The sequence below is a fragment of the Tasmannia lanceolata genome, unplaced genomic scaffold (assembly GCF_043159265.1).
Source record: "Tasmannia lanceolata isolate RefF3 unplaced genomic scaffold, GAP_Taslan_0.1 ptg000003l, whole genome shotgun sequence".
Taxonomy (NCBI): Eukaryota; Viridiplantae; Streptophyta; class Magnoliopsida; order Canellales; family Winteraceae; genus Tasmannia; species Tasmannia lanceolata.
Genome location: NW_027518680.1, coordinates 27,801,389 through 27,829,009, shown reverse-complemented (window position 1 = coordinate 27,829,009; position 27,621 = coordinate 27,801,389). Strand labels below are relative to the sequence as shown.

General features: G+C 36.7%; 1 protein-coding gene across 1 annotated transcript; it reads right to left on the bottom strand.

Annotated features, from left to right (window-relative positions):
* Positions 1 to 2,747: 2,747 nt before the first annotated feature.
* On the bottom strand, positions 2,748 to 9,020 carry LOC143869136 (uncharacterized). The gene is made up of 3 exons (XM_077376244.1): positions 7,938 to 9,020; positions 6,891 to 7,812; positions 2,748 to 6,775 (listed from the first exon to the last, which is right to left on the bottom strand). The coding sequence occupies exons 1-3, from the start codon at positions 9,018 to 9,020 to the stop codon at positions 2,748 to 2,750; spliced, it is 6,033 nt and encodes a 2,010-aa protein (XP_077232359.1).
* Between the last annotated feature and the right edge of the window lie 18,601 nt (positions 9,021 to 27,621).

Here is a 27,621-nt window from a genome sequence, read left to right as displayed (position 1 = left end):
ATACCTCATTTTTATCTTCTTCGATGTTGGCCATTAGACATACGATAGGTTCAACATGGGCCGAGATACAGAAGTTCGATTTTTCTTCTTTGGAGCTCTTACTTGATGATGAACTAGTGCTATCACTAAGCCAATCCCAATTTGCCACGTGTGCTCTAAACTTCTTCCGATATTTCTTCTTCTTGTTCTTGAGGAGAGGGCATTCCAGCTTTATGTGTCCGGGTTTGCCACATTCATAGCATTTTGCATTTTATTGGGTCATCCTCCTTCTTTTCCTCCTTTTTCTTCTTATCTTTTCTTCCTTTCGTCTTCTACATCTTCTTAAACTTCTTGAAAGCTTCCAATTCATCGCTATCGGAACTTGAGGAAGAAGATGATTTGGCGGTGAAGGCAATGGATTTTCCTCTGTCTTTCTCCTTGAGTTTTGAAACCTCGGCTTGTTGGTTTTCCCTTCTCTTCATCTTCATTTCATTTGTAATGAGGGATCCAACTAACTCATCTAACTTCACATTGTCAAGATCTTTAGATTCTTCGATCGCCGTGACCTTAGGGTCCCAACTAAATGGAAGACACCGGAGAAGCCTCGTCACCAATTCTAAATTTGCATAGGTTTTACCTAAACCTTCAAGCTCATTAACAATATTAGTAAAATGAGAATACATTTCGGAAATAGATTCATTTTCGTTCATTTTAAAAGCTTCTAAATCACTAACAAGAAGACTAACATTAGATTTTTTGACTTGTGAAGTCCCCTAATGAGTGGTTTCAAGGATTGTCCATATATCCTTAACCGTATTACAAGTAGACACCCGATTGAATTCGTCGGGAGATAGAGAACAAAAGATTGTGTTCCCTCATTTAGCATTCAACGCAGCTCTCTTCTTTTGAGCGACCGACCACTCACTTCTATCACTTGTGAATGTATCCATCTTCAATTAACTCCCACATTTCAAAGTCTAAGGATTGTAAAAAGAAATCCATCTGGATTTTCCAATACCCATAATTTGAACCATTAAAGTATGTGGGTCTATAAACGGATTGTCCTTCAACATATCCAGATGGGGTTGCCATTATCTTTTTCTCTTCTATTTTTAATTTTTTTTTCAAAAACCTAAATAAGAGCCTTGTGCTTTGATACCAAGTGAAATCCCAAGGGTGATGGCAACCCAAGAGGGGGGTGAATTAGGTTTTTTTTAAAACAAAAAAAATTGCGGAAATGAAAAACTAAATGGCAAATTAAAACTTTAAACACAAATGAAAATAAACCACAAATGCACAATCACAAAATAAGAGAGTGAGAGAAATACAGAGAGTACACCCGAGATTTATAGTTTCGGTCACTCAAGGACCTACTCCACTCCACGAAGACCTCTTGGTGCTTTCACTACGGATTCCCTTAATGGCGGGGAATCAACCAAATTATAATGGTTCGGCTCCGCCTTGTAAGACTTGCCACGAACCGGAGAAAGCTCTGCGTCTCCAACACTCGCTGTTGAGATGGCTACCCGTCTCTTCATACTCGCCAAAAATACAATGTTCTTCAAAGAAAGAAAACTAAAAATCCCTTTACAAGGGTTACAAAGGATGGATGTAGATGTACAAATTTAAGCCTAATCCACTTCCTTGGTTAGAGATGAGAGAGGCACTAAGAACACTTTGGTTTGATCTTTAGAATGTTCAAAATAATGTTCAAAGATGGTTTAGAAAGGTTTAGATAGTGTATATAAAGCCCATTTGAAAATATGACCGTTTGGGTGTAAAACTGTAAAAAACGGAGTTGAAAAAGTCAACAACAAAAATCCCCAACGACACTTTTGCCAGGCCACTACGGTCGACCGGGCCACAGCGGTCGCCCGCCCTTATCGGGCGCCTTTTTTTATTTTCAAATTATCTATCGTCGCGGTCGACCGACCCAATGGCAGTCGTCTGGCGATGACTACCTGTTCGCTCAAAAAATTTGGCTCAAAACCTTTATTCGGTCGATCGACTCTTGGCGGGCGTCCGCCCCAACCATACTGGATTGTTTCTGTATGAAACAACAACACATCCGCGGTCGGCAGGGACTACCTCGGTCGACCGGCCCCGATAAGTTTCGAGATGCCAGGAATTCCAGGTTCCATCTCGCGCTCGCCCGGCATAGCCCAGTCGACCGGCCCTATATGAAATTCCTTTTTTACTTTAAAAACTTTTGGGACTTTTGGGCCATGGACTTTGGGATTTAATCCTACATTTTCAAATACAATTTCAAATAAATTTTATCCTATGTTTAATGCCTTTGACATCTCTAAAAACAAAGAGAGGAGTACAAACTCTATTGACTTGAAAAGCATTACAATCTTCTCTTGGTCTTTAAGGCTTCAAGTCCACCAAGCTTCTTGGATCATCCTAGCTTTGGCACTCCAAATGCATTCCAATTTAGCTTCAATGCCTTGATCCAAGCTTCCTTGATTGCACATTAATGAGATCTACAACTTAGACAATCAAAAGCACATTAGTGATATAAAATCACTTGTTTTTTTTTTTTGATTGGTAAGCTGGGGTTAGGCAGACCCCGACCAGATATATTAAAACCAATAAGCAAGAATTACAAGGGGGGCCCAGATGGGCAGCAAAGGCATAGAGCCAAAAGGAGAATCAAAGAGCAGTGCAGAAGAATCCCACAGTTGGGGGTACATATAGCCCCCCAACACCAACAACTAACCACAGCATTGATCACCGCTGCGGATCTGAAGGTCACATCGATAACCCTACACACGAGGGTAAAGGTGGCCGGCTGCATCAAGATCCAGGATATCCCTAAGAGTTGGGGGGATAGTAGAAGGGAGGAGGACAGCTCCTTTGCAACAACAGTCGGGCTTAGACAGGAAGTCTGCGGCCCCGTTCGCTTCTCTCCAAATATGAGACAATTTCCAGTTCTGAGTGTTTCTGAGGGCGTCACGAATTTCTTCAACAATTGGAATGGCTTTCCAGGGACACTCCCATTTTTCTAAGATCACATTTACTGCAACCAAAGAATCGGATTCAATCCAGATTGATTCATACCCTTCCGTGCGCGCGAGTATGATCCCATGGAGGATGGCTTTCATTTCCAGAAGATGGATCTCCTCACAGCCCGACCGAAGAGAGAACATGACTTGGACCTCCCCCATCGAGTTCCGAATTAAGCCCCCTATTCCACCCATCCCATTGTGAACAGCAGCATCAGTATTAATCTTGTAAAATTCATGATCCGACCTGATCCAGGAGCAGAAGACAGCGTCGATTTTCACTTGGATACAAGGAAGACCAAAATTTGCAGCAGTTGCAACATTTTTCCGGCTAATAACATCGTCCAGGTGAAGATGAGCAAGCCTAGAATGAATGATACTGAGGCAACTGTGGAGGGTACTCGTCTTATGGCAAGGGTGCTTCCCGTGCAGCCGGCTATTCCTTTCTCTCCATATCATGTACACCACCACACAGAAACTAAGTCGCATAATCGAGGTGGCTTGCCCATCCCCTTTAAACTTTTCCCGGATCCACATTTCTTCCTGTAAGAGGGTCTTGAGCGGCTTCCTCCTGAACCCACACCGCCACAGAATAGATCTCCAGATCCATGCCGAATAGGAGCATCGAAAGAAGAGATGGTTCTCCGATTCAGGGCCAGCATTACAGAGCAGACAGCTGAGATCTCTGTGGGATCCGAGGAAGCATAGCCTGTCCCGAGTACTGAGCCTGTTTTGCATTGCTTGCCAGGTGGTGAAGCTGTACCTAGGGATATGGCCTTTATGCCAGACAGTCTTGAACCAGGGAACCTCAGCCCAACGAGTTCTACATTGGTTCCAAGCAGATCTGAGAGAAAATTTCCCATTTGGGTTGCCCTTCCAAATAATTCTGTCGACTTCGTGATGGGAGAACAGCCCAGTTTTCATAATCCTGTGGAGTTGGGGCAAGTGAGCTTGGTGGAGGATGTGAGCCCAACTTCCATCTTGCTGCATGCATTCAATGGATGTCTGCTTAGTTAGACAGAACAGCTCGCCTTCAGTTGTTTGAGTGTGGACGGGTCCATCCGGATGCCATGGGTCAGTCCAAAAATCGATGTTTCTACCTTTGCCCACACAGTAGCACATAAAGGGCTTCGCCAAAGTTCTACAATTAAAGATACTTCTCACCCCCCAGGCCGGGTTCGAAGGCATAGGCCTATTCCAAAAGGAACTTTTCTTGAGGTATTTGATTTTGAACCATCTAACCCACAGAGATTCCCTGTTCTGAACAATGTGCCAGAGGAGTTTTAATTGAGAGGCTCTATTGATATCAACAACGCTGCGGATCCCCACACCCCCTTCTCTTTTTGGTCGACAGACCGAAGCCCAAGCAATTGGAGAGTATTGATTCTGTTGGTCAAACCCCCCCCAGAGGAAATTTCTGAATATTTTCTCAATCTCGAGCAGAATTTCCTTGGGGATGTTGTAGGTAGCAGACCAATAAATCTGGAATGAGGTGAGAACAGCTTTGATCAATTCGATTCGCCCCGCCCGGGATAGCTTTTTGTTATTCCACATGCCTAATCTGCTCCGAATTTTGGTTAATAATGGCTGACAATCGTGGCTGGACAGTCTCTTGGTAATCAGAGGGAGACCCAAGTATTTAATGGGGAGCGAACCTTCCTTGATGCAGAGGGAAGAGCAAATCAGGTCTTTGAGCTGAGCAGAAGTGCCGGACAAGAAAGCTTCACTTTTCTGGAAGTTAACATCCAGACCAGCAATGCGCTTGAAAGATTGGAGACATTCCTTGATCCCTGCAACAGATTCGAGGTCTGGGGTGATGAAAACCATGACATCATCAGCATACATGACATGATTTATATTAAGATTTCCTTTGGAAAACGGAGTTTTGATTTTACCCAAGGCTTGAGCCGAATTCAACATGCAGGAGAAGATTTCCATTACCAGGCAGAATAACAGAGGGGACAGGTGATCTCCTTGCCTTAGCCCATTAGAGGACTGAAAGAAGCCCTTCGGAGAACCATTGAGAAGCACCGAGAAAGAAGGAGAGGCAATGCACTTTGAAATCCAGGTGCACCACAAGGTGCGGAAACCAATTTTTCTCATGAATCCAAGGAGGGCTTCATGAATAACATAATCATAAGCTTTTTTCAGGTCAAGCTTTAAACATAAGGCTTTAGTGTTCGAGGCCTTGTGGAAGTTGTGGCACAGGCCATGGGAGAGGAGGACATTATCTTGGATAAGCCGATCCTTGATGAAAGCAGATTGATTGGGGCTGACAATCCTGTTCAGAACTTTGCTGAGTCTAGACGCCAGCAGCTTGGATATGATTTTATAGAAGAAATTGCACAAGGAGATGGGTCTAAAATGGTTGGGGGAGGATGCTCCACTACATTTTGGAATCAGAGCTATGAAAGTGGTATTGAATGCAGGAAGGAGGTTGCCAGTTCGAAAGAAATAATGGATGGCTTCAACAACCTCAGTCGCAATTAGGTACCAGAAGTGCTTAAAAAAGACCCCATTAAAGCCATCAGGACCAGGGGCTCGGTTCCCATCACACTTGAAAACCACCTCCTTTATTTCCTCGGCCTGGAAAGGTCTGACAAGGTCACGGGCATCATCAGGGGACAGTTTATACTGGGGGGCAGGAAGATCTCCAGTCATAGGGCAATTGTGGTTAAGCAAGCAAGAGAAGTGATTAACCAGGATATCCGCAATTCCCTTGGGTTCAGTACAAAGCTCACCATTATCATCTTCAATTGCCTGAATCTGGTTCTGGTTTCTGCGCATGGACATGGCAGAGTGAAAATATTCAGTATTAGAGTCACCAAGATTAAGCCAGTCAACTCTGGATTTTTGATGAAACAAACTCTCCTCCTGCTGGGCAGTCCGGGTGAACTTCTCTCTGATGTCTTGTTCCGCAGCTCTGAGGCTAAGGTTCCGAGGGTCCAGACCAATCTTAGTTTGGATCTCATCTAAATCTTTTCTGAATTGAGGAGCCAGGATGTCAATCCTCCCGAAGCTATTATGATTCCAGATTTTTATAGCTCTCTTAGTACCTTGGAGTTTCTTGAAGATTCTGAACATTGGATTTCCACTGATCTTCAGGTGCCAAGCTCTCTCAACAACCTCATAGAGGGAAGTATCAGAAAGCCACATGTTATGGAATTTGAAAGGTTTTCCCCCTGTAGACTGCACTGGGGAAGTGGAAACAATGATAGGGGAGTGATCAGACAACCCAGGATTTTTGTAGTGAACATAGGAGATTGGGAACCCATGTAGCCATTCCTCATTCACTAAAGCTCTGTCAAGCCTACGAAGTTTAAGGTGACCAGTGCGAGAACTGTTAGTCCAAGAGAGAGTTTGCCCAACGGATCTTAAGTCAAGAAGAGAGCAGTCCTCAATACAAGCATTGAACTCATTCATGTCGGAGGTGTTTGGATCAGCTCCTCCCCATCTCTCATCTGCAAAACGAGTGATATTGAAATCTCCCAAGGCAATCCAAGGAACCGGAGCAGCCGGAACAAGCCCCACTAAAGATGACCAGAGTTGCCTGCGCTCGGGAGCATCGTTAGATGCATAGATAGCAGATAGATGAATACAGTGACCAGTCAAGATACAGTAACATCCCCCGTGGATAATTTGGGAATTCATATAGAGGACTTGAAAGGATATCACCTTTGGGTCCCAGAGGACCCAGATTCTTCCCTTGCCACAGAATTCATAATTTGTTTGGCACTTCCAATTTTTGCTAATTTCAGACAAGAACCTCTGCACGTCGACTTCCTTGGCTTTGGGTTCAGACAGGCACAAGAGGGAGAGCTTATTCTCTTGGATGATCCGCTTTATATCCCCCCTTTTAGTTTCGGAGCAAAGGCCCCTAACATTCCAAGCTCCTAGAATTACCATCAGAACAGGGTGGGAGAAGTTTGATGGGCCTGCCAGAAGGAGGCATTACGCAGGCATGGAGTTGGGAACTATCATGGCCATTTAAGTCCTGAGCCTCCTGAACTTGAGCTTCAACCATAACTGGGCTTTCCTCAGGAATTCCACCTGATGAGGATGAGACATGGACGAATTCTTTTCCAAGACAGCCTACCAATTTATCTCGATCGTCTATATTGGATTCGACTTGATCCTCACTCTCTTCCCCCTCTTCATTTTCATTTCCTTCAACATCAGCCAGGGCATCAAAGCTGTTTTGAATCTGGATTGCTGTATCCACCACATGGGCACTGACACCACTTAGAATTCTGCTATGCTCCACAACTTGGGGGAATATACAGGTGGGTTTGACTGGCCTTTCCTCCCGGTCTCTAGCAGGTTTTACTGCTTGTAGGGGTTGCTTAGAGGGATTTTTTACTGGTCGCCATTCCTGCTTATGGTTGTGCTGCGCAACCTGAACATTTTTGGGGCATGCTTCCGAGGTATGACTGAAGTCAATACAGGTTTTACAGGCTGATGGTTTCCAGTCATATTGCACTTTTTGGTTGTGGATCCCATAAGGGGTGTGTATGGGAATGGTTTCGGGAAATTCTGCCCCTGCTTCCACTTCCACACACATACGAGCGTAACTTAGTCTTGTTTCTTCAGCAGTCCTTGAATCCATGTACAAAGGATTCCCTATGAAACTGGCTATTTTACTTAATCCTTTAGCACTCCAGAACTCAAGAGGCAAACCTGGAAGACGAACCCACACAGGGATTGAGGTAAGGTTTAGCTTCTCGAGAGGTGTCCCTGGTTTCCACTTTCGTAAAATCAAAGGTCTCCCCGCATAGGAGTGCTCCCCTGATTCCAGCACTGAGTCACAATCCTCCAGACAGGTGAACTGAAATAAATAAAACCCATTCCAGAAAGAGTAAAAATCTGCAGCTCTCCTTTAAGGTTCCACTTTCGTGAGAGATTTTCTCTCAGATTCATGAAGTACGGCCTCCTACCAATAAAGTATCCCACCAAAGAAGTTCTCCATTTACAGCCAATCTCCTCAAGCTCCTCATTCTCGAAAGAAATCCTCTTCTTCCCCGAATCAGCAGCTACAGGGTTTACAAACTCAAGTTTTGGAAGACCCTTAGTAGACTTTTCCCCAAAGAGGGATCTCCAAGGACTGGTTTTAGCTTGGGTAGTAGCAGCTCCTGTTGCTGATTGAGTAGCATCAGACCCATCAGTTTTCAGGGGCATGGGAATGGGCGTTGGATCTGTCCCAACAGAGTGGGCGGGAAAATCTGAGCTGGGAGAAGGAGTTGTTTCATTTGAAATTGCAATTGGGCGGGAATAATTCCCAGGGGTGGAAAAGATAAATGAGTGGGGGTGTGGTGCAATGCTGATTTTCTCTGTTTTTGCTGCTGCAATCAGCTTTTGATTTAAAAAAGGACTGGGTTCTGAAGAGAGAACAGAGCTGGTTGGGAATGAGGAGGGAACAGATAAGGTTGGGACAGAGGAGACGTCAGGTGGTAGGTGTTGACTGTCAGGGGTCACAGCAGAAACTGTTGGGCAATGGGTAATGGAAGAAATTCCCAAAATGGAAGGTTTCCCTCCAGCTGTCTCTTCTTCTCCAACTTGCAGATTCAGAGGTAAGAAGCAGCTCAAGGATGGAGGGGGAGGAGCACGAAATTCTTGTGTGGACTGGAGGTCAGGTCTTTGGGATTTTCGAGGAGTAGGAGTTTTCACAGGAATTGTAGAATTCTGCTTTGATTTTTTCAGAGAGCTTGTAATCTGAGCTGGGGTTATGGTAAACCTTTTGTGCACTCTAGTACCTCTCCTGAAATGGGTTGAGGGTTCAGGATCCTCAAGAGGGAACAGTTCTTTCAGGTATGCCACCCGCTGGACAGAATTCATACCTGGTTCAGAGAGAGGAGATGGCTTTTCGTCAACACAGGAAGGGAGCCCATCTAAGAAATAGTTATCCTTAAGCCCACAAACTGCTTGAGGCACATTTCCATGGGGTGAGGGAGAATGGCCAAGACCAGCTGGTTTTGGATGTGCCCAGAAACGGCCGTCCAAAACAGCAGACTTTCCCGGGTCAGGAGGAATCTCCATGGACTGGAATTCCTCCAAAATCTCTCACAGCAGACCGAATAGCTTCCCAGGAAGAAGGAGAAAACCGAGAAGGGCTTGGGCCCTTGGCCTCCAGCCGGCTGGCCGGAGGAAGAAGATGATCTCCTCGAAGAGGAGATTTTCTCACACTAGAAAACCCAGAGCTTCTCACACTAGAAAACCCTCGAAGGTTTCTTGCAAAATCAAAAAAAAAAAAAGTTGATAAAAATCACTTGTGTATGGAATCATCAAAACAAGAAGGTAATGCCAAGGATGGAACCATTGGGCTTACAAATACCCTCTCATTCGCAACTCAAAACTTGGCTCAAAGCTCCTTGACACCATCTCTAGGGTTTTCTATGTCTAAAAGATGGATGTTTTATAAAGTTTGTAAAATAAGAAACTTTCTATTTTTTTAATCTCCATCCTTCATCAACTAAATCTATGATTCAATACTATAAGCCCAAGGGTTTCCATGTGTTAATCATTCACCTTAACTTCTTGTTTTGATACTAGCAAACTAAATTGATTAGCATTTATGGACTGATGTGTTGCTTTGAGGTGTTGTGTTGTATACAGGATTTTCATGTCATAGTCGCCATTACACAACTCTTCACAACACATGGCTTGTGGATCAAGGAGCAAAGGAACCAAGAGATTGCACCGACATTGAAGACATCTTCATTTGAAGATGTTCGAATCAAGAAGCTCATCATGAAGATTCCACAAGTTCCCTAAGCAAGTGTCAAGAAGGAGCTTGGAGTTGAACATGCCATGGTGACACCTCATGTACCTCAACATGCATTGAAGATTGGAGGACAAGTCACAAGAGCCAGGACAAGGACAAGATATTCACCCAAGCTGAAGAAGTCTAAGAAAGTGCAAAGGAGCCAAGACATTCCAAGAAGACTCAAGGTTCTTATTTTTAGAATGTATTTGGAGTCCTCTTGATTTTATGATTAAATGCACTTTCAAAAGATTTTCAAATGGTTTTTATACTTAACATTTTACATCTTTGAAAACTATCAACACACCCAAAAATGGGTTTGAAAACCTTGGATTTAAGCCCAAAGACCATAGCCCAAAAGACCCTGATCTTTAAAGTTAAAATGAAATTTTTACCAGGGCCGGTCGATCGGGCTAGGCCAGGCGACCGTGGGATGGAACCTAGAAATCCAAGCCATCTCGAATTTTATCGGGCCGGTCGACCGAGTTAAGCTGGGCGACCGCGAATATGTATCTGTTTCAAAACAGAACAATCCTACATGGTTTGGACGGACGAACGCCGCGGGTCGGTCAACCGGGATAGGTTTTTGAGCCAAATTTTTTGAGTAAACAGTTAGCCTTCGCCGGGCAACCGCCATGTGGCCAGTCGACCGCGACGGTAAGAAATTTGAAAATAGAATAGGGCGCCCGATAGAGGTGGACGACCGCCGTAGCCCGGTCGACCGCCGCGGTCGAGCAAACTAGCCGTTGGGGCATTTTCTGCTTGACTTTTTCAAGCCGTTTATTTACATTTTTACCCCAAATGGTCATATTTTCGAATACACTATATATACATCATTAAAATCTATCTCTATAAGCTTTTGAACATTTTGAGAAAGATCAAATCCTATTTCTCCTTGAGCTTAAACATTCTATTTCAAATGCTAAAAACCTCTTTTATCTTCCATTTCTACATGTTATCAAGAGGCACTCCATAGCGATTTTATTTGTTTATTTCTTTGAGTGAATGTGTGCTTACAAAGTTGTAATCCGCCTATTAAGAGGCATTGAGAGTTTTACATTTAATTTGTTCTTCATGAGAGGGTCTTCTCTTCGGCCCGTAAAGAAAGGTGAAGAAAAGGGGATCTAATTCGGCCCGTGAAGAACGGTGAATCATGTGTGAGGGTTTGATTCCCTTGCTAAGGCTTCGTGCGAGGGGCTTCGCTTTGGCCCTTGAGAATGGAAAATAAAGGGTTTGTTCCCTTTGGAGATGAAGGAGTCAGGTGTACGGCTTGATCATTTTAGTGGAGATCCCAAGGAGGTAAACTTGGAAGAGTGGAGTAAGTCAAGTTGTGACCGAACCAGTACAAATCTTGTGCCTTGTGGATGCTTGCTCTTTTCTCTTTCCCTCTCTCTCTTGCACGTGTGGTGATTGGTAATTTCAAACCTTACTTTTGTTATGCTTTAATTGAACATGGGTTAGTAAATGCACTTGTGTTAAATGTTATAAACCCTAATTGCGTTATGATATCCATTTGAATAAGGGTTAGTAAATGTGCACGATTAGAAAGACTAAATCCTAGCTTTTATTGATATACATATTCGAACAAGGGTTAGACTAATTAGTGATTAATTAGAAGATTAATTTTTAATCTTCCTTAATTAAGCCTAAAATTTCTCATTGACCAATTCACCCCCCCTCTTGGATTGTCACACCTGTACTTCAAATACCCTCTCATTCTCATTCCAAAAGTTGGCGAAAAGCTGGTTGACATCATCTCTAGGGTTTCAATACCATAAAAGATGGTCTTTCACCAACTAAATCTAAGATTCAATACCATCTCATCCTAATCTCAATACATGGCTAAAACTCCTTCACACCATCTTGAGGGTCTCTAATGTCGAAAAGATTGATGTTTTATGAAGTTTCTAAAGTAGGAAACTTTTTTCTTTTTTCAATCTTCATCCTTTATCAACTAAATCTAAAATTCAATACCATCTCATCCTCATCCCAAAATTTGGCTAAAAGCTCCTTAACACAATTTCGATCCTTCATCAACTAAATCTAAGATTCAATATCATCTAATCCAAATCTCATAACTTTGCTAAAAGCTCTTTAACACCATCTATAGGGTTTATTAAGTGTAAAAGATTATTGTTTTATAAAGTTTCTAAAATAAGAAACTTTTAATTTTTCAATCCTTCCTTCAGCAACTAAATCTAAGATTAATACGCTCTCATTCTCAACTCAAAACATGGCTAAAAGGCCAATGACATCATCTCTATGGTTTCCTATATCTGAAAGATGGATGTGAGTACTTTAGATTGTAAGTACCCATGTTTCGTATTTCTGCTCTTTGGGTTCTCTGTTGTTGGGAGCATGTTCCCTTTTTGTTGGCTTTTCAGCCCCCCTAGTTGTATCTCTTTTTATTTTTATAATGCCTGGTTGGGGTCCTGCCTAACCCCTGCTTATTATCAAAAAAAAAAAAAGATTTATGTTTTATAAAGTTTCTAAAAAAAGAAACTTCCTATTTTTCAATCTTCATCCTTCATCAACTAAATCTAAGATTCAATACCCTCTCATTCTCATTCCAAAACTTGGCAAAAAGCTGGTTGACATCATCTCTAGGATTTCAATACGATAAAAGATGGTCTTTCATCAACTAAATCTAAGATTCAATACCATCTCATACTAATATCAAAACTTGGCTAAAAGCCCCTTCACACCATCTCTAGGGTCTCCTATGTCTAAAAGATTAATGTTTCATAAAGTTTCTAAAATAGGAAACTTTTTATTTTTTCAATCTTAATCCTTTATCAACTAAAGCTAAAATTCAATACCATCTCATCCCCATCTCAAAATTAGGCTAAAAGCTCCTTAAGACAATCTCGAGGGTTTCCTAGGTGTTAAAGATTGATGTTTTATAAAGTTTTTAAAATAACAAACTTCCTATTTTTTCAATCTCCATCCTTCATCAACAAAATCTAAGATTCAATACCATCTAATCCAAATCTCAAAACTTGGTTAAAAGCTCTTAGACACCATCTCTAGGGTTTAGTAAGTGCAAAAGATTGATGTTTTATAAAGTTTCTAAAATAAGAATTTTTTTATTTTTTCAATCTCCATCCTTCGGCAACTAAATATAAGGTTTAATACGCTCTCATTCTCAACTCAAAACATCGCTAAAACCTCCATGACATCATCTCTAGGGTTTCCTATGTCTAAAAGATGGATATTTTATAAAGTTTCTAAAATAAGAAACTTTTAATTTTTCAATCTCCATCCTTCATAAACTAAATCTAAGATTCAATACCCTCTCATTCTCATCCCAAAACTTGACAAAAAGCTGGTTGACATCATCTCTAGGGTTTCAATACCATAAAATATGGTCTTTCAACAACTAAATCTAAGATTCAATACCATCTCATCCTAATCTCAAAACTTAACTACAAGCTCCTTCACACAACCTTTAGGGTCTCCTATGTCTGAAAGATTAATGTTTTATAAAGTTTCTAAAATAGGAAATATTTTATTTTTTCAATCTTCATCCTTTATCAACTAAAGCCAAAATTCAATACCATCTCATCCCCATCTCAAAATTTGGCTAAAAGCTCCTTAACACAATCTCGAGGGTTTCTTATGTCTTAAAGATTGATGTTTTATAAAGTTTTTAAAATAAGTAACTTTCTATTTTTTCAATCTCCATCCTTCATCTAATCCAAATCTCAAAACTTGGCTAAAAGCTCTTGGACACCATCTCTAGGGTTTACTAAGTGTAAAAGATTGATTGTTTTATAAAGTTTCTAAAATAAGAAATTATTTATTTTTTCAATCTCCATCCTTCAGCAACTAAATATAAGATTTAATACGCTCTCATTCTCACCTCAAAACATCGCTAAAAGCTCCATGTCATCATCTCTAGGGTTTCCTATGTCTAAAAGATGGATGTTTTATAAAGTTTCCAAAATAAGAATCTTTTAATTTTTCAATCTCCATCATTCATCAACTAAATCTAAGATTCAATACCCTCTCATTCACATCCCAAAACTTAGCAAAAAGCTAGTTGACATCATCTCTAGGGTTTCAATACCATAAAATATGGTCTTTCATCAACTAAATCTAAGATTCAATACCATCTCATCCTAATCTGAAAACTTGGCTAAAAGCTCCTTCACACCATCTCTAGGGTATGTCTAAGAGATTGATGTTTTATAAAGTTTCTAAAACAGGAAACTTTTTATTTTTTCAATCATCATCCTTTATCACCTAAAGCTAAGATTCAATACCATCTTACCCCATCTCAAAATTTGGCTAAAATCTCCTTAAGACAATCACGAGGGTTTCCTATGTCTAAAAGATGGATGTTTTATGAAGTTTCTAAAATAAGAAACTTTATATTTCTTCAATCTCCATCATTCATCAACTAAATCTAAGATTCAATACCATCTAATCCAAATCTAAAAACTTGGCTAAAAGCTCTTAGACACCATCTCTAGGGTTTACTAAGTGTAAAAGATTTATGTTTTATAAAGTTTCTAAAATAGGAAACTTTTTATATTTTCAATCTCCATCCATCACAACTAAATGTAAGATTCAATATCCTCTCATTCTCATCTCTAAACTTGGCTAAAAGCTACTTGACACCATCTCTAGGGTGTCCTATGTCTAAAAGATGGATGTTTTATAAAGTTTCTAAAATAAGAGACTTTCTATTTTTTCAATCTCCATCATTCATCAATTAAATCTAAGATTCAATACCCTCTCATTCTCATCCCAAAACTTGGATAAAAGCTCGTTGACATCATCTCTAGGGTTTCAATACCGTAAAAGATGGTCCTTCGTCAACTAAATCTATGATTCAATACCATCTCATCCTCATCTCAGAACTCGGCTAAATGCTCGTGGACACCATCTCTAGGGTCTCCTATGTCTAAAGGATGGATGTTTTATAAAGTTTCTAAAATAAGAAACTATCTGGTTTTTCAATCTCCATCCTTTATCAACTAAATCTAAGATTTAATATCATCTCATCATCTTCTCAAAACTTGGCTAAAAGCTCCTTCACACCATCTCTAGGATTTCTTATGTCCAAAAGATGTATGTTTTATAAAGTTTCTAAAATAAGAAACTTTCTATTTTTTCAATCTCTAGGCTTCATCAACTAAAGCTAAGATTCAATACCATCTAATCCTCTTATCAAAACATGGCAAAAAGTTCCTTAACAGCATCTCTAGGGTATTCTTAGGGTAAAAGATTGATGTTTATTTTTAGAAACTTTCTATTTTTAAAAACTCCATCCTTCATTAACCAAATCAAAGATTTAATACCATCTCGTTCTCAGCTCAAAACTTGGCTAAAAGCCCCTTAAATCCATCTCTGGGGTTTACTAAGTCTAAAAGATTGATATTTTATAAATTTTCTAAAATAAGAAACTTTCTATTTTTCAGTCTCCATCCTTCATCAACTAAATCTAGGATTCAATATCTAATCCTCATCTCAAAACTTACCTTAAAGCTCTTTGACCCCTTCTCCAGGGTTTCCTAAAAGTAAAAGATTGATGTCTTATAAAGTTTCTAATAGAAGAAAATTTTTATTTTTTCAATCTCAATCCTTCAGCAACTAAATCTAAGATTCAATACCATCTCATTCTAATCTCAAAACATGGCTAAAAGCTCCTTAACACCATCTCTAGGGTTTCCTATGTCTAAAAGAATGATGTTTTACAAAGTATTAAAATAAGAAACTTTCTATTTTTTCAATCTCAATCCTTTATCAACTAAATCTTAGATTCAATACCCTCTCATTCTCATCTCAAACTTGGCTAAAAGCTGGTTGACATCATCTCTAGGGTTTCAATACGATAAAAGATGGCCCTTGATCAACTGAATCTAAGATTCAATACCATCTCATCCTCATCTCAAAAATTGGCTAAAAGCTCCTTGACACCATCTCTAGGGTCTCCTATGGCTAAAAGATGGATGTTTTATAAAGTTTATAAAATAATAAACTTTCTATTTTTTCAATTTTCAAACTTTATAACCTAAATCTAAGATTCAATACCATCTCATCCTCATCTCAAACATTGGCAAAAAGCTCATTAACACAACATCGAGGGTTTCTTATGTCTAAAAGATTGATTTTTTATAAAGTTTCTAAAATGAGAAACTTTCTATTTCTTCAATCTCTATCCATCATCAACTATCAATACCACATAATTCTCATCTCAGAACTTGGCTAAAAGCTTTTTGACACCATCTCTAGGGTTTACTTAGTGGAAAACATTGATGTTTTATAAAGTTTCGAAAATAAGAAACTTTATATTTTTTCAATCCCCATCCTTCAGCAACTAAATTTAAGATTTAATACCCTCTCATTCCCAACTCATAACTTGGCTAAAAACTCCTTGACATCGTCTCTAGGGTTTCCTATGTCTAAAAGATGGATGTTTTACAAAGTTTTTAAAAGAAGAAACTTTCTATTTTTTCAATCTTCATCCTTCATCAACTAAATCTAAGATTCAATACCCTCTCATTCTCATCCCAAAACTTGGCAAAATACTGGTTTACATCATCTCTAGGGTTTCAATACCATAAAAGATGGTCTTTCATCAACTAAATAAAAGATTCAATACCATCTCATCATAATCTCAACCTCCATCCTTAAGTAAGTAAATCATAGATTCAGTACCCTCTAATTCTCATCTCATAAGTTTGCTAAAAGCACCTTCACACCATCTCTAGGGTTTCCTATGTCTAAAAGATTGATGTTTTAAAAAGTTTCTAAAATAAGAAACTTTCTATTTTTACAATCTTCATCCTTAATCAACTAAATCTAAAATTCAATACCCTCTATTCTCATCCTAAAACTTTGCTAGAAGCTTGTTGACATCTTCTCTAGGGTTTCAATACCATAGAAGATAGTCCTTCATCAACTAAATCTATGATTCAATACCATCTCATCTTCTTCTCAAAAATTGGCTAAAAGCTCCTTGACACAATCTCTTGGGTTTATTAAGTGTAAAAGATTAATCTTTCATAAAATTTCTAAAATAAGAAACTTTCTAGCTATTAAATCGCCATCCTTCATCGACTAAATCAAAGATTCAACACCCTCTCATTCTCATATCAAAAGTTGGCTAAATGCACCTTCACAACATCTCTAGGGTTTACTATCTCTAAAAGATAGATGTTTGAAAATCCAAGGGTGGTCCCGAATTGGCAACTAATGAGGAGGTGAAATTTAGGTTGCTAGCAAGTTTTAACCTTTTTAAAACTCAAACCCAAAATTTGAAATTAAGAGATCAATAATGAAATTCAAGCACACAAGTTAAATCTAAAGGTGCAATGCAAAATAAAGAGCTAGAGTTCAAGAGAGAGTGCACCCGATATTTAAAGTGGTTCGGTCCTCAAAACGCGAGGCCTACTCCACTCCACCAACCAAACCCGTTGATGGCTTCACTATGTGATCTTCTTAACTTCGGCGAAGATCAATGCCAATTACAATTCCAATCGCCTTTAACCTTGGTGGCGATCTTCACCACGGAGAGTGGGCTACGCTTCTCTGAACACTCGCCCGATACAAAGTTCTTGAATAAGAAAGAAAGAACAAAAAACAATCCCTCACAAGGGTTTACAAATTGTAGAGGATGTACAAATTGAGCCTATAGATCCAAATCCTAATCTTAGAGGATGAGAGGCATAAACAAGTTTGATTCACTCTTTGGATATTCAAGTAGAGTTTTAGAGTGTTAGGATTGATGTTTGGTATGTTAGGAATACCCATATTTATAGGAAAACCAAAATATGACCGTTCAGTGGCATTGTTGTAATTCTTGGAAAATTTCCAATGACTAAAAATTCGACCGTTATATTGTTCTCGGAGTTCCGGGAATACAAACAGAAGTTGGAAAATGTCTACTGGACCATTTCTCGGAGCTCCGAGGAATGTCTCGGAGTTCCGAGCTCGGAGCTCCGAGAAGCCTATCAGCAGCATATTTTCAACTCTTGTTTTTGGGCTTCCAATTTCTTACCAACTTGGGATTGTTATGAGGGTTCCAAAGTGTTAGAACACCACAAGGACAATCTCTTATATATTTAGGGTGTGTGAGATTAACTTATTAATGCCTCTTAAAATCTAAATTAAGATTGGATCTTATACAATCTAAATTTACTTCGATCTTCAATGCGATTCTTCAAGTTTTCATCGTCTTGGACTTCGATGTCTTTGGCCTTCATGATGTGGTCCAATGAGATCTTCTTGGCCTCAATCCAAGCAATGTTGTCTTAGCACTAATGTGATCTACAACTTAGACGATCAAACACATTAGTGATCATAAATCACTTGTGTATTGGAATCATCAAAATAAGATGGGAATGCCAAGGTGGAAATCATTGGGCTTACAATGTTTTATACAGTTTCTAAATTAAGAAACTTTCTATTTTTTCAATCTCCGTCCTTCATTAACTAAATTTAAGATTCAAAACCCTCTCATTCTGATCCCAAAACTTAGCTAAAAGCTCGTTGACATCATCTTTAGGGTTTAAAGATCATAAAAGATGGTCCTTCATCAACTAAATCTCTGTTTCAATACCATCTCATTCTTATCTCAAAACTTGGCTAGAAGCTCCTTCACACCATCTCTAGCACTTCCTATGTCTAAAAGATGGATGTTTTATAAAGTTTCTTTAAGAAACTTTCTATTTTTTTTATTTCCATCCTTTATCAGCTAAATGTAAGATTCAATACCATCTCATCCTCATCTTAAAACTTCGCGAAAAGCTCCTTAACACAATCTCAAGGGTTTCCTATGTCTAAAAAATGGATGTTTTATGAAGTTTCTAAAATAAGAAACTTTCTATTTTTTCAATCTCCATCCTTAATCAACAACATCTAAGATTCAATACCATCTAATCGTCATCTCAAAACTTGGCTAAAAGCACTTTGACAACATCTCTAGGGTTTACTAAGTGTAAACGATTGATGTTTTATAAAGTTTCTAAAATAAGAAACTTTTTATTTTTTTCAATCCCCATCCTTCAGCAACAAAATCTCAGATTTAATACCCTCTCATTCCCAACTTAAAGCTTGGCTAAAAGCTCCTGGACAGCATCTTTAGGGTTTCCTATAGTTAAAAGATTGATGTTTTATAAAGTTTTTAAAAGAATAAACTTTCTATTTTGCCAATCAAAAAAAAAAAACTTTCTATTTTTTCAATCTTCATCCTTCATCAACTAAATCTAAGATTCAATACCCTCTCATTCTCAGCCTAAAACTTGGCAAAATGCTGGTTTACATCATCTCTAGGGTTTCAATACCATAAAAGATGGTCTTTTATCAACTAAATCAAAAATTTAATACGATCTCATCCTAATCTCAAAATTGGGCTAAAAACTCCTTCACACCATTTCTACGGTCTCCTACGTATAAAAGATTGATGTTTTATAAAGTTTCTACAGTAGAAAACTTTTTATTTTTTAATCTTCATCCTTTATCAACTAAATCTAAGATTCAATACCATCTCATCTTCATCTCAAAATTTGGCTAAAAGCCCCTTAACACAATCTCGAGAGTTTCCTATGTCTAAAAGATGGATTTTTTATAAAGTTTCTAAAATAAGAAACTTTTTATTTATTCAATCTCCATCATTCATCAACTAAATCTAAGATTCAATACCATTACGTCATCTCAAAACTTAGATAAAAGCTCGTTGACATCAGCTCTAGGGTTTAGTAAGTCTAAAAGATGAATATTTTATAAAGTTTCTAAAATAAGAAACTTTCTATTTTTTCAATGGATATCAACTAAATCTAACATTCAATACCCTCTCATTCTTATCCCAAAACATGGCTAAAAGCTCGTTGACATCATCTCTAGGGTTTCCTATGTCTAAAAGTTGTATGTTTTATATTATTTTTAAAGTAAGAAACTTTCTATTTTTTCAATATCCATAATTCATCAACTAAATCTACGATTCAATATCATCTCATCATCATCTCAAAACTGGGCGAAAAGCTCATTGACACCATCTATAGGGTTTCCTATGTCTAAAAGATGGAGGTTTTTTAAACTTTCTAAAATATGAAACTTTCGATTTTTTCAATCTGCATCCTTGATCAACTAAATCTAAGATTTAATATCATCTTAGATTACGTTGATGAAGGATGATGATTGAAAAAATAGAAAGTTTCTAATTTTAGAAGCTTTATAAAACATCCATCTTTTCGGTATAGGAGACCCTAGAGATGGTGTGAAGGAGCTTTTAGCCATGTTTTGGGATGAGGATGAGATAATATTGAATCTTAGATTTAGTTGATGAAGGATGGAGTTTGAAAAAATAGAAAGTTTCTTATTTTAAAAACTTTATGAAACATTCACCTTTTAGACTTAGTAAACCTTAGAGATGGTGTCAAGGTGCTTTTAGCCATGTTTTGGGATAAGGATGAGTTGATATTGAATTTTAGATTTAGTTGAGAAAGAATGGAGATTGAAAAACAGGAAATTTCTGATCTAAAGAAACATTATAAAACATCCATCTTTTAAACGTAGGAAACCATCTATATGGTGTGAAGGGACTTTTAGTCAAATTTTGAGATGACCTTTAGATGGTATTGAATCTTAGATTTAGTTGATCTTCGATGGAGATTGAAAAAAAAAAGTTTCTTATTTCAGAAACTTTATAAAATAATTCATCTTTTAGACATAGGAAACCCTAGAAATGATGTTAAGGAGCTTTTGACCAAGTTTTGGGATGAGGATGAGATGGTGTCAACGAGCTTTTAGCCAAGTTTTGGGATGAGAATAAGAGGGTATTGAATCATTGATTTAGTTGATGAAGGATGGAGGTTGAGAAAATAGAAAGTTTCATATTTTAGAAACTTTATAAAACATAAATCTTTTAGACTTCGTAAACCTAGAGATGGTGTCATGGAGCTTTGAGCCAAGTTCTGGGATGAGTTAGCGATGGTATTGAATCTTAGATTTAGTTGATGAAGGATTGAGAAAAAATAAAAAGTTTCTTATTTTAGAAACTTTATATAAAACACCTATGTTTAAGATTTACGAAACCGTAGAGATGGTGTCAAGGAGCTTTTCGCCATGTTTTGAGATGACGATGCGGTGGTATTGAATCTTAGATTTAGTTGATGAAGGATGGGGATTGAAAAAATAGAAAGCTTCTTATTTAAGAAATGTTAAAAATATTCATCTTTTAGACTTCCTAAACCTTAGAGATGGTGTCAATGAGCTTTTAGCCATGTTTTGAGATGATGATGAGATGATATTGAATCTTAGATTTAGTTTGTGAATGTTGGAGATTGAGAAAATAGAAAGTTTATTATTTTAGAAACTTTATAAAACATCAATCTTTTAAAATTAGTAAACCCTAGAGATGATGTCAACGAGCATTTTGCCAAGTTTTGGGATGAGAATGAGAGGGTATTGAATCTTAGAATTAGTTGATGAATGATGGAGATTGAAAAAATAGAAAGTTTCTGATTTTAGAAACTTTGTAAAACATCAATCTTTTAAACATAGGAAACCCTAGAGATGGTGTTAAGGAGCATTTAGCCAAGTTTTGAGATTAGGATGAGATGGTGTCAATGAGCTTTTAGCCAAGTTTTGGGATAAGAATGACACGGTATTGAATCTTAGATTTACTTTATGAAGGTTGGAGATTGAAGAAATATAAATTTTTTTATTTTTGAAACTTTAGAAAATAACAATCTTTTACACTTAGTAAACCTTAGAGATGGTGTCAGGGAGCTTTGACCCAAATTTTGGGATAAGTTAGCGCTGGTATTGAATCATAGATTTAGTTGATGAAAGATGAGGAAGTATTAAAAAAAAAATTCTTTTAGAAACTTTATAAAACATCTATCTTTTAGACATATGAAACCCTAGAGATGGTGTAAAGGATCCTTTATCCAAGTTTTGAGATGAGGATGCGATGTTAATGAATCTTAGATTTAATTGATGAAGTATGGAGACTGAAAAAATAAAAAGTTTATGATTTTAGAAAATTTCTAAAACATTAATCTTTCCGACATAGGAAATCCTATAGATGGTGTAAGGAGTTTTTAGCTAATTTTTAGGATGAGGATGAGAATTAAAAAAACAGAAAGTTTCTGATTTTAGAAACTTTATAAAACGAACATCTTTTAGACTTAGGAAACCCTACAAATGGTGTCATGGAACTTTTAGCCAAGTTTTGAGATAATGATGAAATGATATTGAATCTTAGATTTAGTTGATTAAGGATGGAGATTGAAAAAATAGAAAGTTTCTTATTTTAGAAACCTTACATAACATTCATCTTTTAGACATAAGAAACCCTAGAGATGATGTCAAGGAGCTTTCACCCAAGTTTCGAGATAAGAATGTGAGGGTATTAAATCTTAGATCCAGTTGATGAAGAATGGAGATTGAAAAAATAGAAAGTTTCTTATTTTAGAAACTTCATAAAACATCAATATTTTAGACTTAGTAAACCATAGAGATGGTGTCAAGGAGCTTCTAAATTCATCTTTTAGGGTATCTAAACCCTAGAGATCATGTCAACGAGTTTTTAGCCAAGTTTTGAGATGAGAATGAGAGGGTATTGAATCTTAGATTTAGTTGATAAAGGATGGAAATTGAAAAAATAGAAAACTTCTTATTTTAGAAACTTTATGAAGCATCAATCTTTTAGATCTATGAGACCCTACATCCATCTTTTAGCCATGTTTTTGGATGAGTTAGCGATGATATTGATTCTTAAATTTAGTTGATGAAGGATGGAGAAAAAATAAAAAGTTTTTTATTTCAAAAACTTTATAAAATATCTATCTTTTAGACATAAGAAACCCTAGAGATGGTAGTGTCAAGGAGCTTTTAGCCAAGTTTTGATAGGAGGATGAGATGGTATTGAATTTTAGATTTAGTTGAGGAAGGATGGAGATTGGAAAACAGGAAGTTTCTGATCTAAAGAAACTTTATAAAACATCCATCTTTTAGACATAGGAAACCATCTATATGGTGTCAAGGAGCTTTTAGTTAAGTTTTGAGATGAGGTTTAGATAGTATTAAATCTTAGATTTAGTTGATCAAGGATGGAGATTGAAAAAATAGAAAGTTCCTGATTTTTGAAACTTTATACAACATTCATCTTTTAGACATAGGAAACTTTACAGATGGTGTCAATGAGGTTTTAGCCAAATTTTGAGATGAGGTTGAGATAGCATTGAATCACTTGATGAAGGATTGAGATTGAAAAAACAGAATGTTTCTGATTGTAGAAACTTTGTAAAACATCCATCTTTTAAACAAGTTTTTAGACCTTAAAGATGGTGTCAATGAGCTTTTAGCCAAGTTTTGGGATGGCGATGAACTGTTATTGAATCTTAGATTTAGTTGATGATGGATGGAGAATGACAAAATATAAAGTTTCTTATTTTTTAAACTTTATATAACATCCATCTTTTATGGTTTTAAAACCCTAGAGATGATGTCAACGAGCTTTTAGCTAAGTTTTGGGATGAGAATGAGAGGGTATTGAATCTTAGATTTAGTTGATGAAGGATGGATATTGAAAAAACAGAAAGTTTTAGATTTTATTAACTTTATAAAACTGATATCTTTTAGACATTAGAAACCTTAGAGATCATGTCAAGGAGCTTTTATCCATCTCATTCTCATCCCAAAACTTGGCAAAGTTCCTTGACACCATCTCTAGGGTTTACTTAGTGTAAAAGATTGATATTTTATAAAGTGTCTAAAATAAGAAACTTTATATTTTTTCAATCTCCATCATTCATTAACTAAATCTAATATTCAATATCTTCTCATCCTCATCTCAAAACTTGGCCAAAAGCTCCTTCACACCATCTCTAGGGTTTCCTATGTCAAAAAGATTGATGTTTTATAAAGTTTCTAAAATAAGAAACTTTCAACTTTTTCAATCTCCAAACTTCATCACCTTAATCTACGATTTAATACCAACTTATCATCATCCCAAAACTTAGGTAAAAGCTCATTCACACCATCTCTAAGGTCTCCTATGTATAAAATATGTATGTTTTATAAGCTTTCTAAAAAAAGAAACTTTCTATTTTTTCAATCTCCATCCTTTATCAATTAAATCTAAGATTCAATACCATCTCATCCTCATCTCAAAACTTGGCTAAAACCTCTTTGACACCACCTCTAGGGTTTCCTACGTCTAAAAGATCGATGTTTTATAAAGTTTCTAGAATAAGAAACTTTCTATTTTTTCAATCTCCATACTTTATCAACTAAATCTATCATTCAATATCATCCCATCCTCATCTCAAAACTTAGGTAAAAGCTCTTTCACACCATCTCTAGAATTTCGTATGTCTAAAAGATGGATGTCTTATAAAGTTTCAAAAATTAGAAACTTTCTATTTTTCAATCTCTATCCTTCATCAATTAAGTCTAAGATTCAATACCCGTTCATTCTGATCCCAAAACCTGGCTAAAAGCTCGTTGACATCATCTCTAGGGTTTCTGATGTCTAAAAGATTGATGTTTTTATAAAGTTTCTAAAATAAGAAACTTTCAATTTTTCAATCGCCATCCGTAATAAACTAAATCTAAGATTCACTACCATCTCATCCTCATCCCAAAACTTGGGTAAAAGCTCCATAGCTCATTATCTTCTTTAGGATCACAGCCCAGTACACTTAGGATGTAGGGTCCACCTGCATTAGTTTAGGGCTAACTAGCATTAGTTAGGACATATATGGAGTCTTAAAACTCACAAACAAGTGGAACCTAAGTAATCATATGCAATAAGCTATTAACAAGTAGTCAAGTATAGTTGATTGAGTCTAGGATAGTAGTCTCAGATTTGCTAGGCGTTGTAGTTTAGAATAGGTGCAAGAACTATGTGGCCTTAATTCCTGTAGAGGCGATGATGCGTAGGCTGCTTCAGATGAACATGAGACTATCCAAGATTCAGGCAAAAAATAATTAGAGTCTTAGGGTTTGTTGTTAGTGCTATAGGGTTTGTGTTTGTAGTTATCATTGTTTCTTGCATAAGACCATGACAGTATGTCTTCTTTCAGACTATGATTATTTTCTTATTTGATTACTCACATGTTTAGTTGTAGCTCTCACATGCTTAGCTGTAGCTCTTTACTATTACTGATTATTACTTTTGCTATCATTTACTGGCATTTGCTCATCGTACAGGTTTGTCTCTTTAGCTATAGTTATGCATGCGTTTGTTTACCGCTTTCTTAGATATGATGAGTTAGGATTAGATGTGATATGTGGAGACAAGTAGCACGGTTATTTGGCATTAGATTGGCTCTAGTCTTCTCCGCCTCCCTGAGAGACGGTGGATTCAAGTGCTCATTCTGATGACAGATGATACTGATACCAACTCTTTTTAGGCATAGCTGTTAGATGTTATGTGTGGACACCAAATTTAGGAATGTCTAAAACATGGATGCTTTATAAAGTTTCTAAAATAAAAAACTTTCTATTTTATCAATCTGCATAATTCATCAACTAAATCTAAGATTAATTACGATCTCATCATTATCTCAAAACTTTGCTAAAAGCTCATTCACACCATCTCTAGGGTTTACTAAATCTAAAAGATTGATGTTTTATAAAGTTTCAAAAGTAAGAAACTTTCTATTTTTTCAATCTCCATCCTTCATCAACTAAATCTAAGATTCAATACCATCTCATTCTCATCCCAAAACTTGGCTAAAAACTCGTTGACATCATCTCTAAGGTTTCCTATGTCTAAAAGATTGATGTTTTATAAAGTTTTCAAAATAAAAAACTTTCTATTTTTTCAATCTCCATCCTTCATCAACCAAATCTAAGATTCAATACCATCACATCATCATCCCAAAACTAGGCTGAAAGCCCCTTGACACCATATCTAGGGTCTCCTATGTCTAAAAGATGGATGTGTTTTTACGTTTCTAAAATAAGAAACTTTCTATTTTTTCAATCTCCATTCTCTATCAACTAAATCTAAGATTCAATACCATATCATCCTCACCAAAAAACTTGGCAAAAAACTCCATGACATCATCTCTAGGGTTTCCAATGTCTAAAAGATGGATGCTTTATAAAGTTTTTAAAATAAGAAACTTTCTATTTTTTAAATCTCCAATCATCATCAACTAAATCTAAGAATGAAAACAAATACTTTCTCATCTCAAAACTGACCTCATCTCAAAACTTGGCAAAAACCTTCTTTACACCATCTCTAGGGTTTACTAAGTCTAAAATATTAATGTTTTATAAAGTTTCAAAAATAAGAAACATTCTATTTTTTCAATCTCCATCCTTCATCAACGAAATCTAAGATTCAATACCCTTTCATTCTGATCCCAAAACTTGGCTAAAAACTCGTTGACATCATCTCTAGGGTTTCATATGTCTAAAAGATGAATGTTTTATAAAGTTTCTAAAATAAGAAACTTTCAATTTTTCAATCTCCATCCATCGTAAACTAAACTAAGTCTAAAAGATGGCAAAAACCTTCTTTACACCATCTCAAAACTTTGCTAAAAGCTCTATGACACCATCTCCAGGGTTTATTAAGTCTAAAAGGTTGATATTTTGTAAAGTTTCTAAAATAATAAACCTTCTATTTTTTCAATCTCCATCCTCCATCAACTAAATCTAAATTCAATACCCTCTCATTCTCATCCCAAAACATGGCTAAAAAGTCGTTGATATCACCTCTAGGGCTTCCTATGTCTAAAAGATAGAATGTTTATAAAGTTTTTAAAATAAGAAACTTTCTATTTTTTCAATCTTCATCCTTCATCAACTAAATCTAAGATTCAATATCACCTCATCCTCATCCCAAAACATGGCTAAAAGCTCCTTGACACCTGTCTAAGGTCTCCTACCTCTAAAAGATTGATGTTTTGTAATGTTTCGAAAATAAGAAACTTTCTATTTTTTCAATTTCCATCCTATATAAACTAAATCTAAGATTCAATACCATCTCATCCTCATCTAAAAACTTATCTAAAACCTCCTCGACACGAACTTTTGGGTTTCCTATATCTAAAAGATTGATTTCTTACAAAGTTTCAATAATAAGAAACTTTCTATTTTTTCAATCTTTATCCTTCATCGACTAAATTTAAGATTCAATATCATCTCATCCTCATCTCAAAACTTAGCTAAATGCTCCTTCACACCATCTCTTAGGTTTTTAATGTCTAAAAGTTAGATATTTTATAAAGTTTCTAAAATAAGAAACTTTCTATTTTTCAATCACAATCCTTGTTCAAATAAATCAAAGATTCGATACCATCTAATCCTCATCTAAAATCTTGGCTAAAGTTCCTTGACACCATCTATGGGGTTTCCTATGTCTAAAAGATTGATGTTTTATAACGTTTCTAAAATAAGAATCTTTCTAATTTACAATCTCCATCATTGTTCAACTAAATCTAAGATTCAATATCATCTAATCCTACTCTCAAAACTTGGCTAAAAGCTCGTTGACACCATCTATAGGGTTTCATGTCTAAAAGGTGGATGTTTTATAATGTTTCTAAAATAAGAAACTTTCTATTTTTCAATCTCTATCGTTCTCCAACTAAATCAACGATTCAATACCATCTCATACTCATCCCAAAACTTGTCTAAAAGCACATTGACACCATCTCTAGGGTTTCTTTTGTCTAAAAGATGTAAGTTTTATAAAGTTTCTAAAATAGGAAACTTTCTATTTTTCTATCTCTATCCTTCATCAACTAAATCTAAGATTCAATACCATCTCATTCTCATCTCAAAACTTAACTAAAAGCTCCCTGACACAATCTTTACGGTTTACTAAGTCTAAAAGATTGATATTTTATAAAGTTTCTCAAATAAGAAACTTTCTATTTTTTCAATCTTCATCCTTCATCAACC

Coding starts and splice junctions, on each gene's coding strand:
- LOC143869136 (XM_077376244.1), bottom strand. CDS start 9,020: ATGGAGATTCCTCCTGACCCGGGAAAGTCTGCTGTTTTGGACGGCCGT. Junction 7,813..7,937: donor GTAAATGGAGAACTTCTTTG/GTGGGATACTTT, acceptor TATTTATTTCAG/TTCACCTGTCTGGAGGATTG. Junction 6,776..6,890: donor TCTCCCACCCTGTTCTGATG/GTAATTCTAGGA, acceptor CTGAACCCAAAG/CCAAGGAAGTCGACGTGCAG.